This window comes from Oryza glaberrima, chromosome 10 (genome assembly GCF_000147395.1).
Source record: "Oryza glaberrima chromosome 10, OglaRS2, whole genome shotgun sequence".
Taxonomy (NCBI): domain Eukaryota; kingdom Viridiplantae; phylum Streptophyta; class Magnoliopsida; order Poales; family Poaceae; genus Oryza; species Oryza glaberrima.
Genome location: NC_068335.1, coordinates 421,197 through 435,417, shown reverse-complemented (window position 1 = coordinate 435,417; position 14,221 = coordinate 421,197). Strand labels below are relative to the sequence as shown.

General features: G+C 43.1%; 1 protein-coding gene across 1 annotated transcript; it reads left to right on the top strand.

Annotated features, from left to right (window-relative positions):
* Positions 1–4,735: 4,735 nt before the first annotated feature.
* On the top strand, positions 4,736–13,007 carry LOC127752743 (DNA (cytosine-5)-methyltransferase CMT3). The gene is made up of 20 exons (XM_052278146.1): positions 4,736–5,305; positions 5,388–5,484; positions 5,893–6,000; positions 6,107–6,244; positions 6,326–6,425; positions 6,544–6,740; positions 6,821–6,886; positions 7,054–7,272; positions 7,357–7,415; positions 7,500–7,566; positions 7,649–7,978; positions 8,054–8,122; positions 8,193–8,279; positions 8,347–8,434; positions 8,574–8,695; positions 8,778–8,882; positions 11,860–11,903; positions 11,984–12,053; positions 12,132–12,235; positions 12,352–13,007. The coding sequence occupies exons 1-20, from the start codon at positions 4,854–4,856 to the stop codon at positions 12,551–12,553; spliced, it is 2,724 nt and encodes a 907-aa protein (XP_052134106.1). The 5' UTR covers positions 4,736–4,853; the 3' UTR covers positions 12,554–13,007.
* Positions 13,008–14,221: the final 1,214 nt, after the last annotated feature.

Here is a 14,221-nt window from a genome sequence, read left to right as displayed (position 1 = left end):
AGGTCCACATCATATGTGCGCATGGATGATTATCGATAGATTAAAATTGACGGCGCAAAGCAAAGGGAAAGAAGACAGTAAAACTAGCGCTTTAATTTAGAATTAATCGAGGTGTAGGGCGATCAAATTTGCTAGTTTATTTTTAGTTTCGCCGTACTATTAAGAGGGGTAATGACCTAGCAAAGAGATGATTTTAATTGCCACATTAGGTCATTGCATTTTCACTTGTGCTCACATTTTCATCACACACACAAAAATCACTTTGCACTTTCACTGGGTTTGGCCTGACCAGGGATGGTCAGACCGGCCACATAGTGGCGGTCTGGCCGGTCTGACCGGCGTGCCCTGGCCGGTCTGACCGGCCGCAATAAGGCGGTCTGACCGGCGGCACATGCCCGGTCAGACCAGGCTCCTGGAGGCCGAGATGGTGCTGCTCGGGGTGGCCGATACAGAGCCGACGGAGCCGTAGTCAGTCAGACCGAGCCGATGGCGGTCTGACCGAGCCGAGGCCGGTCTGACCGCCCACTCAACGCCGGTCTGACCGGCCAGGCCGATGGGGCCCTTTGACAACACTTCAACGGCTAGTTTTCTAGCCGTTGCAGAGTAGCACGGTCTGACCGGCCACATACCTCCGGTCAGACCGGCAGAGCACAAAGTTGGGGGATTTCGCCCCCAACGACTAGTTTTGGTGGGTGGGAGTATAAATACTCCCCCACCAGCAGCAAGGGGACTCTCTTGGCACCCAATTCAATTGCATATACCCCTTGCACCTCTCTCACACTCACTTGAGCTTTGTGTTCATCCATCTAGTGTGTTAGAGGGTTGATTAGACAAGAGTCAAGTGCATTTGCTTCCATTGTAGAGCTAGTGTGGCACTTGATCATCTCCACGTCGGGTCATTGCTTGTTACTCTTGGAGGTTGCCGCGTCCTAGTCGGCTTGTGGAGAAGTTGCTCGGTGACCTCTCCGAGAAGATTGTGGAGGAGGCTCGGTGCCGGTTTGTGAGTGGTTTGGAGTTCACCATCTTTGGAGTGAAGGAAGAACTACCCTAGTGATCGAGGCTTGGGTAGTCCTCTCCATGGACCGGCTCCCGCCTTGCCCACCCCTTGACGAAGGGGGCGTGGTGGCTTCGTGGTTGAGCGGTGGAGTTGGGCTCGCCTCAACGGGGAGTAGGAAACCGGCGAGTTTCCGAACCTCGGTGAAAAATCTCTTGTCTCCTTGTCTCATTTGATTGTCGCATTTACATTTCTAGAGACAAACTTGAGATCATATCACCCTAGGATTGCTAAACATTGACATAGGAGTGTGATTTACTTTCCTAGAGATATAATTGAGCCACTATCACCATAGGTTTGCAAAACATAACTTAGTTGCTTAGTTAGAGTTGACCCCCACCAAGCCTAGAAACTTAGGTTAGTTTTGATTAGGTGTCATTTAGTTTTAAATCGCCTATTCACCCCCCTCCCTCTAGTCGACATCTCGATCCTACATTTCATCGGGGTTTCAGCCAGTGAGTTATCTGGACGTTGCATCGGCTCATAAGGATTGCATATACATATAAGTTGGATTTAGCTGATGACAACAAAGATTTCACTGTTTAATCTAATCTTGTGGATTTCATGACATCGGACCTCCAGCCGATGTGTGCTTTAACCTTCGGATCGATGCTTATTTATCATATCATTGCTAGCCGATTGGTTTATACTGGATTATATTGTTATTTTATTACATCATCACCAGCCGATTGCTTTTATATCATCATCTACATTGGACATATAGCCGATTGCTTAAACCCTATTGCTATCGGCTGGTATCGGCATCGGCTATTATCGACTATCGGCTGGAACTACTCCATCGGCTTGTCAGCCGATTAGCTGTTTTGATCTACTATTTGCATATCTTGTCAGTTGCAGGATTAAACTGACTGGCACGCTCACATCTCACCAATCTTTGGACCTGCACGGGAGCTAAGCAGATCTCCCAGGCCAGTGTGTTCGATTTTTTCGTCAATAGTTACATATAAATGTTTCTATTATTTTGGGATAAAATTTAACTCCTTAGATTTATGTGACGGAGGGAGTATAAGTAATATAAGTCTATCTTTAATTAGATGAAGTAGTATCATTAGCTATATTTTTAATAGAAAATATCTTTCATTAATATATAATAAAATTAAAATGTTACTTAAAGTCATCTATAGCATACAAAATAAAAAATGTTATATAAGTTTGGAAACTCCACAAATGTAAGAAAAAATAATCACTCATATATCGTACAAATAGATATGCACCACCTCCATCATTGTGACATATTTTTTTTCTAATAAATTTGAGCATATACGGTTTCAACTAATATGCCCAAACCAGTTATTAACGGACCCATGTTTAAAATAGAGTCAAAAATAAAAATTCGTAATAAAATTCAAACAACATTAAACAAACTTACACGCGCGTACGTGCGGGCTACTTCCTAGTAAAAGCACGTTGCAGGTAAACATAAAGTAAAAATTTTCCCACTAGAACGGAAAAGCGTAAAAAATAATCCGAAGATTTGTTATAATTTGAAATTAACAGTAAAAGCAAGTTTTTAGGAAGGTTTGTGTTGCAGCGAATAAAAGTCTTATGCATATTTCATCTTTCATCTTTTTAATTGCTCGCTCACAAGAAGTATATTTCAAGAATTGCTCGCTCCAATAAAAGTCTTAGGCATATTTCAACTTTTTAATTTCAAATGAGATTATCATATTTGTAATGTATATATAATAAATTAAAATGCATTTATATTTGGAAAAAGCACACCGAAGGTCCCTCAACTTATGAGCGAGATAAAAAAAGTCCTCGAACTGCAAAACAAGATATGCGGGGTCCCTTACCTATATAAAATCGGTCGCAATAGGTCCCTCGGTAATTTTGATCCCAGTTTTATCCAACGTGGCGCTTTGACCACGGCCATCGGCGGCTGAGTCCGCGTAGGACCCATGTGGACCCAACATGTCAGCGTGTCCACCTCACCTTCCTCTCTCTTTCCCCTCTTCTCTTCCTTCCTCCTCTTTCTTTCTCTCAATCTTCTCTCTGGGGCTTTGGGCAGGCCACCGCCGTCGGTAGACGGGGCGAGGCGGGAGAGGAGGTCCGCAGCCGGTGACACAGCGGCGACGCGGGAGCAGGGGAGCAAGGTGGCGGCAGGGGGAGCTGTGACTGGCGTGGGGGAGCTATGCTTGCCCGGAGCCGCCACCAACGACGAGGCCGAGCGGCGGGGAGTCGTCGGCGGTGGTGTCGAGGTGGCCTGCTCGACGGAGCAGCGGCGCGAGTGGCGGCGCCTGAGTCCGTACTAGCGCGCCGCTGCGCGGCTCAAGGGAGAGAGGCGGTGGCCAGGTCGGCGAAGGGGATTGCGAGCAGGCGGGGCGTGATGCGGGAGGCGAGCAGGTGGCGGCCCTTTCCCTGCCCGGATCTGCCGCCGCCGACGAGGCCGGAGTCGTAGGCGCCGCCACTCCGCATCCGCAACGGCGGCCCATGGGAGGAGGACATGGCGGCGCGCGATGCGAGAGCAGGAGGCGGCATCTTCGATGGCGGTGGCGATGGAGGTGAACGCCGGGAGGAGGAAGACGGCAGAGAGGAAGGGACATGCTTCGTCGCCGCTCTCCCTTGTCGGCCGCCGCGCGCCTCGCACTCTCCCCCGGCCGCCACCGTTCTTCTCCCCAGCCTGCTCTCGCCTCGCCGCTGCTCTTCTCCCCTGCTGGTTGCCGGTCGCCGGCCATCGGATCTCCTCTCCTCTCCCGCCTCTCCATCCTCGTCGGCGCCTCACCAAGTCGCCGCCGCATCGCCCGTCATCGATCACCAGACAAGGAGCAAAGTGAGAGAAAGAGAGGAAGGGAGATAAGAGGGGAAAGAGAGAGATGATGTGGCATCCTGACATGTGGGACCCACATGGGTCCCACGTTGACTTAGCCGCCACGTAGGACAAATCCGGCGTCAATACTGCCCTGGGACCTCGGGTGACCGGTATAATTAATGGACCCCGCGTATCTGGTTTTACGGTTCGAGGACGTTTTTTATCTCGCTGACAAGTTGAGGGACCTTCGGTGTACTTTTTCATTTATATTGATAGTGTTCTGGGCCAGCCCGTAGGCACAAAAGCCCACCATGCTCTTAAATGGAAAAAAGTTCATTTTTATCCGTCATGTCTTTGGGTTGTCTCTTATATGGCTTAGTAAGTCTATTGTTCGTACCTCATCTCTTTCAGCCATGCTTATAGGCTGGAGTAAGTCTATTTTGGGTCCCTTAACGATTTTGCATCCCCTGATGTTGAACCGGGCCGGCCCATGGTGACGAGGCCCAGCACGGGCCCGACACCAGTCGGGGCGTGTCATGCTTGGGCGGGTCCAAAACCCCATGATATGGGCCGGGCTGTGGGGCCCCGGGCCTTTTGGCCGACGGTGTGAATGTGTGGGGAGGAAAGTAGCAGAGTGAAAGCTGATAGTGGGGTTGAAGCGAAGGGCCCACACGGTAGACAGAGATAGGAAGGAAAAGCATCCCAACGTTTCGAAGGCGAAAATTCGAACCATCCCGCCCCTCCCAAAAACCAGGTGGGCCCACTACCACTACCCACTGCAGGTGGGGCCACCAACGGTTGGGCCCACTCGTCATGGTCACAGGTAGGTGCGGGTGCGGGCGATTGATTCCGAAAATTTTGGGGGTTCCCGCTCCGGCTTCCGCCCAACTCCCATCTGAAATCGATTCGAATCCTCCCTCCTTCGATTTCACGCGGATTTCTTCTTCTCTCCATTTCCTCTTCTCCAGGTTCTCCTCCTCCTAAACCCATCCAAAACCCTAGCAAGAGGAAGAGGCAGCAGCAGCCATGGCGCCCAGCTCCCCGTCCTCCGCCGCCGCGCCCACGCGTACCTCCACGCGTAAGCGCGCCGCCTCCGCCTCCGCCTCCGCCAAGGCCACCGACGAGCCCTCCACCAAGCGCACCCGCAGGCCCAAGGCGGAGACCAAGCCCAGGAAGAAGAAGGACGAGGTAAAGGAGGAGGAGAAGCCGCCCATGGAGGACGACGCCTGCGGGGAGGAGCCGGATGCGGAGGAGATGGCCTTGGGGGAGGAAGCCGAGGCCGAGGAGGCGGAGGCGGAGCAGAAGCAGCTGGACGCCCCCGCCCCCGGTGTGGCGAGGAAGCGGGTGGCGCAGCCCAGCAGGGTCCGACACGGCAGCGACGGCGACCATGACCCGGAGTTCGTCGGCGACCCCTTCCCCGCCAAGGAGGCGCGCGACAAGTGGCCGCAGCGCTACCAGCGCAACGCCGCCACCAGGAGGTATACCACTCACGCATCCCAGATCTGGCCTCCTCACCACGTTTGCATCCTCCTCTCAACGCGTCCTCTGGGTTGGTGGCAGGCCCGATGAGGAGGAGGACATCAAGGCGCGCTGCCACTACAGCTCCGCCAAGGTCGATGGCACGCTCTACTGCCTCCACGACGACGTCTATGTCAAGGTTCACCACCCCATCTCAATTTCCTTCCTTCCTTCCTTTATTACGTCTTGCCATGCTTCGTGTCTATGCTTTAATTTATTGCGACTTGCTTGTCATTAATTGTGTCCCACTTAACTAGCTCATCTGGATCTCTAACACATCCGCCTCACCCTGATTTCTTTCGTTGTGTGTGATTTTTGTTGCATCAAACAAGGATGCTCCTTTCAATTATCAATTGTATGGAATGCCCCACATTTCCACTTATATCTGATTGTTAACTGAATATCCTGTCGTCACAATTCAGTCTTTGCATATACTCCTTTTTCGTGCTTGTGTATTTGTCAAATAATCACAATTATGTGGCCTTGCTCGATGAAATTACTTTTTCTCTAAAGTAGTACATCTCCATTTCGTTTGCAACAATCATAGGCTGAGGAAGATAAGGCCGACTACATCGGTAGAATTACTGAATTCTTTGAGGGGACTGACCACTGCCGCTATTTTACCTGCCGTTGGTTCTTTCGGGCGGAGGATACGGTGTGTATCAAACTCTACTAGAGTATGCTTTCCTTTTTTTTTTGGTGTGTGTGTGTGTGTATGTCCAAATTCTAACAACGTACACATCTGGGAACTATCTTTGAAGGTCATCTCATCCATAATGATGGAGAATGCTGATGATGAAAAGCATGATCTCAAGCGTGTTTTTCTTTCTGAAGAAAAGAATGACAATGTGCTTGATTGCATCATCTCAAAGGTTAAAATCGTGCATATTGATCCAAATGTAAGTGGTCTCTCTCAGAATCTTGTGCTACCTCATGCTTGTAATGTTCCACATTGTGATTTTCCCCTTCATTTCGTTTAGATGGAATCAGAAGCCAAAGCTCGACGGTTGGCTGATTGTGATCTGTACTATGACATGTCGTACACCGTTGCTTATTCAACATTTGCTAATATCCCACTTGGTAAATTGCTCTGTTCTTGTTGCTAGCTGAATTAAGATGACCTCTATATATATTGCCCAATATATATTTGTGAACTGTTTTTCAAATAGAAGCACTAACTCATATTACTTCCACCTAGAAAATGGAGCATCAGGCAGTGACACTGCATCAGATATTTCTTCTGATGATGTGGATTCTTCCAAAGGCAAAGTTGTCTCTGATTCAGAGGCATCTTCAGTGGGAAAGGCTACACTCCTTGATCTGTACTCTGGTTGTGGCGGTATGTCTACCGGGCTCTGTTTGGGTGCGGCACTTGCTGGACTCAATCTTGAAACGGTATTATTCTTCCCTCATTCGTCTGGGAGAACTTTTGCGATATCAGTACTAAACCCTTTTTTTTTCTGCTATGTGGCCAGCGATGGGCTGTTGATTTCAATAGTTTTGCGTGCGAGAGTCTCAAGTATAATCATCCAAGAACTGAGGTATGTTGTGAACTGCATTGATCTATTTGTTTTCAGTGTTGTTTTATGATCTCCTAACTCTAACGAGCTAATCATTGGATCAATGTGCTATGGATTGTGTAATCAAATTTGGCATACTGTGAAGAAACCATTTGGTAATGCTAGTACCTTTTTTTTCCTGAATGCAGGTCCGGAATGAAAAGGCGGATGAGTTTCTTGCTCTTCTTAAGGGATGGCATAGCCTTTGTGATGAATATGTCAAGAAAGATATTGATTTCAGTTCAGCTGGTGCCTCAGAGAACGAAGAGGATGATGATGAGCCTCTTGAGAAGGATGAGTTTGTTGTGGAGAAACTAGCTGGAATCTGCTACGGTGGCAGTGGTAGAGAAGATGGCCTCTATTTCAAGGTACCCTTGTCTCATCATTTGCGTATTATTTATGGGTTCCTGCAGTATTCTGTGAGTGTTGCTTCAACATAATTCTTTTAACAGGTACAATGGAAAGGCTATGGCCGTGAAGAGGACACTTGGGAGCCTATTGAGAACCTCAGGTTGGTACCTTTCTGGCTGGCATATAATCATTAACACGGTTTATTTCTGTTTGAAATAACCTAGTCTATTTTTTAATAACCTAGGGATTGCCCATTGAAAATTAAAGAATTTGTGCAAGAAGGATACAGGAGAAAAATCTTGCCTCTTCCGGTGAGTATTTGCTTTCCTTTTATGCTCTTTTCTGCTATATACTTTGATCTGCTGATGCCATCTATGTTTAATAATTCCATAGGGTGATGTTGATGTCATTTGTGGTGGGCCACCATGCCAAGGAATAAGTGGTTTCAATCGGTTCAGAAACCGCAAAGAGCCACTAAAAGATGAGAAAAACAAACAGATGGTGACATTCATGGATATTGTGGCATACCTGAAGCCTAAGTATGTCCTGATGGAAAATGTTGTAGACATACTGAAGTTTGCAGATGGTTACCTTGGACGTTATGCCTTGAGCCGTCTGGTGGCTATGAAGTACCAAGCACGACTTGGAATGATGGTTGCAGGTTGTTATGGCTTGCCACAATTTAGGATGCGTGTGTTCCTCTGGGGAGCTCTTCCTACCATGGTTTGTTTCCATTGCATTTGTGAACATTTGGTAGTTTTTGATCGGAACAGTGACCAGGTGCATTTGTTAATGTAGGTGCTGCCAAAGTATCCGCTTCCCACTCATAATGTTGTTGTCCGTGGTGGTGCCCCAAATGCTTTTTCTGTAAGTCTGACCATAACTCTAAATTCCATTGAAAGTCTCCGTATTCTGACTAGCTTGATCTTGCTTGCAGCAAAGTATTGTTGCATACGATGAAACACAGAAGCCAACATTGAAAAATGCACTGCTGCTTGGCGATGCAATTTCGGATTTGCCAGAGGCAAGTGTTTCATCATCTATTAATGCGTTTCTTGACCTGCAACTGCAATCTTACCCCTTATCTGCAGGTAAACAACCATCAGCCTAATGAAGTGATGGAATATGGTTCTTCCCCCAAAACAGAATTCCAGCGCTATATCCGGCTTAGCCGTAAAGGTAATAAAACAACCTCTAATAGCTATCATTTGTGTGCTTTGAATATAATGGGTGGGTTTATTTTTGTTATCAATGATTTTTTCCCTTACATTTCACCCTGTACACCAAGTTTAATTCATTTTTTCCCCAAATGTTCTAGAAATGCTGGATAGTTCTTTTGAAGGGAAGGATGGTCCAGATCTAGGCAAGCTTTTGGATCACCAGCCCTTAAAGCTAAATAAGGATGACCATGAGCGTGTGCAGCAAATTCCAGTAAAGAAGGTTGGCAGTTGTACAGCTTTGGTCCTTTGTGAACTTGTCCACTCATTCTTTCTGCAGTCATAATCAATTTACTGTGTTTCAGGGAGCCAACTTCCGGGACCTGAAGGGTGTCAGGGTTGGGGCAAACAACATCGTGGAGTGGGATCCAGACGTTCCCCGTGTATATTTATCTTCTGGCAAGCCTTTGGTAAGTGTTCCGTGCTCTCCCCATTGTTGTGAATTGTTTGCTGCATCTAGTATCTGCTGCTTAGTACGCAGCTAGTGCCATGCTGTTTGCAGTCACAAGGGGTTGTATTTATATTCAGGGGAACACATTTACAGTTGCGATGCATCTATTACTTTGTGGGGACAAATTTATAGGCGCCCTAGGTGCTGATTAGCCCTTTTGAATTATGCTCCCTTTGTTTTGTACTGTAAGGCACCTTGATTTTTTTTCTAAGTCAAATTTTTTTAAATTTGACCAAGTTTATAGAAGAAACGTAGCAATATTTTCAATACTAAACAAATATACTATCAAAATATATTAAATATTAGATTTAATGGAATTAATTTGGTGTTATAAGAGTTGCCATATTTTTTCTATTAACTTGGTACACTTATAGAAGTTTGACTTAACAAAAGTCAAAGTGTCTTATGATTGAAGCGGAGGGAGTATATTGCATTTTTAGGAAAAATATGTTAAAAGTATTAGAAGGCCTGACAAAGTAGCTAGAGAATTTCTAGGAGTGGAGGTTCAAACCAAAGTAACAAAGCATGGCATCCTCTAAATTTTCATGAACTTTGTTATGAGGAGCTCCTAGCCTCCTAATCTTCTATTATATACTAAAAGTCCATGAAACTTCCTACAAACGCTCCTAAGCTGCCACGTAGTATTCCTAGAAACGCTCTTAAATCGCCACGTGGCAATTTAATAAGTTGGTGGGCCTATTATTTTCAATGACTAAATTTATCTTCAGAGGGAAAAAAAACCACAATCCCTCCCAAGTACCAGTCCCACTCTCAAACAACCATAGTCAGATGTACATAGTCGTACATGGTACGACTACGCACGTTCCTCCATCTGGTAACCTATTACTCTAAATATAAATAAAGATAATTCAAACCGGTGAACTCATTAAATTTATTTTAAAAATACAAACTCTACTAATTTTTAAAGTAGACCGTTATCCCTTTCATGACAAACTAAGTAAGAACGTAACATAAGAAAATAACAATATTTATTATTTTATATTAAATTCATTTTGTATAATAAAGATTGATTAAATCACCACATGTCATGTTTTAAACTTAAGAAAAGTAATTCAAAGAAAAAAAAGAAATCGATATACCTATTATTTTTAACCATTAGATCATTTTTAGAAAATCTTAATCCACCACATCATGTCTTAAAGGTTAAAAAAAACATTGAAATCTAAGGAAAAAAAACAATGGTTTTCACTTAGATATCTGCAAATCAGTCCTCTCCACCTTCACATCCTGCCAGTCCATCACATGTGCATAATAGTGCCCACCCCTTGCCATCTCTCAGTTGAGCACTACACTATTTATTCCTCACCAGTCCCTCCCTCTCTATTTTTAGCTATTGAAGTAAAAGAGAAACAACCAATAATTATAGATATTGAAAAGACCATAGTTTTAAGCTACACATATTATTTCTAATCCAACTCTTGCTGTATTTATATTTAAAACAACAATTTAAAATCCACATGTCTATATTTTGCAATATAAAATATATGACATTTAGGCACACTCCACCAGTGCACTTGGCATGTCATCCAAATAGCAACGGATTACTATAAAAATTGTCGAGACATATTTCATTACTATACATCAGTCTACAAATGCTGATAGCTATACTAAATCAATAGTACCCAAACAAAATTGGCAAATTCATGTTCCAATCATTGTTTTTATCGATGGACAACACCCTTGCCATTTTACATGCTATTGGACTTACCTTGAAAAACTATGAAATAATTCAACAAGGCACGTTGCTCCATCATATATTGTTTTGCAAACATGCAAAACTAAACTAGATATTCAGTGCATAAGAAAAAGATAGCTGAAATTTTAATAGTCTAAGCTACTACATTAAAAAATAATTCGAAGGGACAAACAATTTAACAAACATAGGTTGCATCATTATACATTGTTTTGCAAATAGGCATAGTTTAACGAGATAAACACCGTATTATGAAAAAGAACTATCTCAAATATGAAGATGCAGAGTTGCTATTGTATTAAAAAAAATGGTGCCTGACTTATAGAAAACAATATGATTACTTCGTATTTTTTAAAAGGGACAAGTTTGTTCATTTGACCCTACTTTTCAAAATTAGAGTTACCGTCTCACCTTGTTTTGAAATGAGTAAACTTGAAAAATAGCGTTAGTAGATTGGTATTTAGGTTTTGAAATAGGGCAAAATGGACAATTGTCCTTTTAAAAAAAACTAATATGCTCAAATAATCCAAATGTTCTTCCTATTTTCTGTGTACCATGTTACCCTAAACAACACTTTTAGGCAGCCACGTGACACTCTAATAAATTAGAGAAAATTCTAGAAATTCCAAGAAAAGAAAAGCAAAGCATCTTGCCATCCTTTTATCACTTAAACAAGTGGATCCATTATTTCCAATCATTACATATACCTTATATATATAAAAATATCACATCCACCTCCACCTTCTGCTACCTATCATATTCAAGCATGTATTCATGATAGATCACATTCCAAAAATAATATTACCCAATTATATTTAGCCGTCCAACCATATTCACCATAGGCTACGTAGAGCCTCATGTCCCAACCAATCCATCCATTAATAAAAATTGACAACTTATATAGGTAATCAATTAAAAAATGAAAAAAAAAACACCACTTTTCTGTTACACTAAATTTGGTAGACATGTTTTCTAAACAAAATAAGTCCAAAATAAGACGATTACAAGGATTATAAAAAAATGTTTATGGGGATTGATTAAGTAAGCAATAGAAAAAAATGGAGAAATCATGCTTTTGAAGCATAGCAAATGTTTTCCAGTTTATAGTCCGCCATTGTAAGTGTATAAAATAACACAATATACGATGCATGCCTGCGCAGATGCGCGGGCTATCTTCCTAGTTGTTACAATTGCTGAAGAGCTAGCTTGTCTGTGTGGCTAGGTTCCTGACTACGCGATGTCTTTCATCAAAGGGAGATCACTGAAGTAAGTTGCACAATATCTCTGGTTTCTTCTCCTGCAGTAAAATTTGGAGTGCGATATATTTCTTACAAATGTTGTTGTAGGCCATTTGGGCGCTTGTGGTGGGACGAGACGGTTCCTACAGTTGTGACCCGAGCAGAGCCACACAACCAGGTCCGATTGTCAAGAAAGTATAGCAATTTCTACATCAGTGCATCCTTTCTCAACGTGTCTGAATGTGCTTCTCTGCAGATTATATTGCATCCGAATCAGGCGAGAGTTCTGACCGTAAGGGAGAATGCAAGGTTGCAGGGGTTCCCAGACTACTACAAGATGTTTGGCCCTATCAAAGAGAAGTAAGCTTTGTCCCTTTCACATCACATATTATATTGAGTTGCACCGTCCATCAACAATGGTGTCAACTCTAAATGTTGGGTTCTAACTGGAAGGCTGTGTTTGATGGCGGTTGCAGGTATATACAAGTTGGCAATGCAGTTGCTGTACCTGTTGCTCGTGCATTGGGTTACTCCCTTGGGCTTGCATACCAGCGTGAGTCGGAGGGGAGCAGCCCTCTGTTCGTCCTGCCAGACAGCTTCACGGAAGTCGGGCGACAGGCGGCGCCGGCAAGAGCATCCTCTGTTGGTATCCCTGTTGGCGAGGTTGTTGAGCAATAGAACACTTGGGTAGAGTAGAGTCATTATTTGGTTCGATTCGAACCGATCCGGGAGAATGTTGTTTAAAATCACTGATCAGCCACCTTGGTGCTGTCATGTGATCACCATCAATGTTATTATTGATTGATTGAATGTTGTAAGGCTGGTGGCACTCCTGCTTGAGTGCTTGTTGTACTTGTAGCATAAGGTCCAAAACATTCATTCATATCCTTCTATGGGCTATCTTATGTCTGTATCCTGATAGATTGTTTGTGTTCAATCATCATCTCACATTGTATAGGCTGCCCCTGATACCATTGTTGCATCAACCTTGTGCTTTTTTGGGGCTTATTTGTTAGTCCCTCAATCTGAACTAGTAAAGTTGAAGTTTGGATGTTGAAATGGATTTTGGGGCTAGAGTTCTCTTTGGTGTATTGCTGGTACAAAGGCGCTTTGCGAAATTCTATTTGGGTAGCTCCCTTTGGATAGCTAGTTTGTCCTAGGGGGTGTTTTGGTTGTGTCATGTTTCACGATGTGTTTTTTTCTTGTTTTTTTTTTGGTGTTTTTAGAGGTCCTTTGGATCACTCGGTTATATAGTTTATTTTATTAATGAAATGAAGCGTAGTTCTCTTGTTTTTGAGAAAAAAAAAAGCAACAGTCACTAGTTAGATAGTGTGATGGATCAAGGTGCCAGTTGAGGCTAATGACGACTAGAGCCAAACCAGGTATCAAGTGGATATGCAATTAAATTGTTTGCTCCTCTTTTGTGCGTGTTAGTACATTATTTTTTTTTCAATCGGAAAGACTACTACTCCATATGCATTCTTTCTCACATACTCCCTTCCTAAGAAACTGAGACTATCAAACATACTTGTAGGATAAAAGAAAGATCTTAAAACAATAGTTCTTGCCTAGTTACAATAGTTCTACTAGTTCTTTTTTTGTTGTTTCTTTGTAGTTATGTAAATATTTACTCCCTCCGTACTTGTAAAGGAAGTCGTTTATGATAATGTTTAAGTCAAACCTTGAAATATAAATCATGAATAACTCTCAAGTTGTTGAGTTTAAAAATGTAAAAATTATATGAATAGATTTATCTTGAAAAATATTTTCATAAAAGTATACATATATCACTTTTCAATAAATATTTTATAGAAACAAGAAGTCAAAGTTGTATTTTGGAGACCGTGTCAATGTCTTAAACGACTTCCTTAATGAGTATGGAGGGAGTACAACTATACTGAGTATTGTCTAGTCAGTGTTCCCTTAAAAAAAAGTTCACTATTGGATGAAACTTGCTTTTGAATGTTTATAACTAATAAGGCCCTGTTTAGTTCCCAAAACAAAAATTTTCACACTGTCACATTGAATGTTTGGACACATGCATGGAGTATTAAATGTAGAAAAAAAACAATTACACAGATTGCGTGCAAATTATGAGACGGATCTTTTAAGCCTAATTGCGCCTTGATTTGACAATGTGGTGCTACAGTAAATATTTGCTAATAACGGATTAATTAGGCTTAATAAATTCGTCTCGCAGTTTCCTGGCGGAATCTGTATTTTGTTTTGTTATTAGACTACGTTTAATACTTCAAATGTGTGTCTGTATATCCGATGTGACAACCAAACTTAAAAATTTTCCCCAACTAAACAAGGCCTAAAGCTTGTTATTTGCGTGCATCGTAC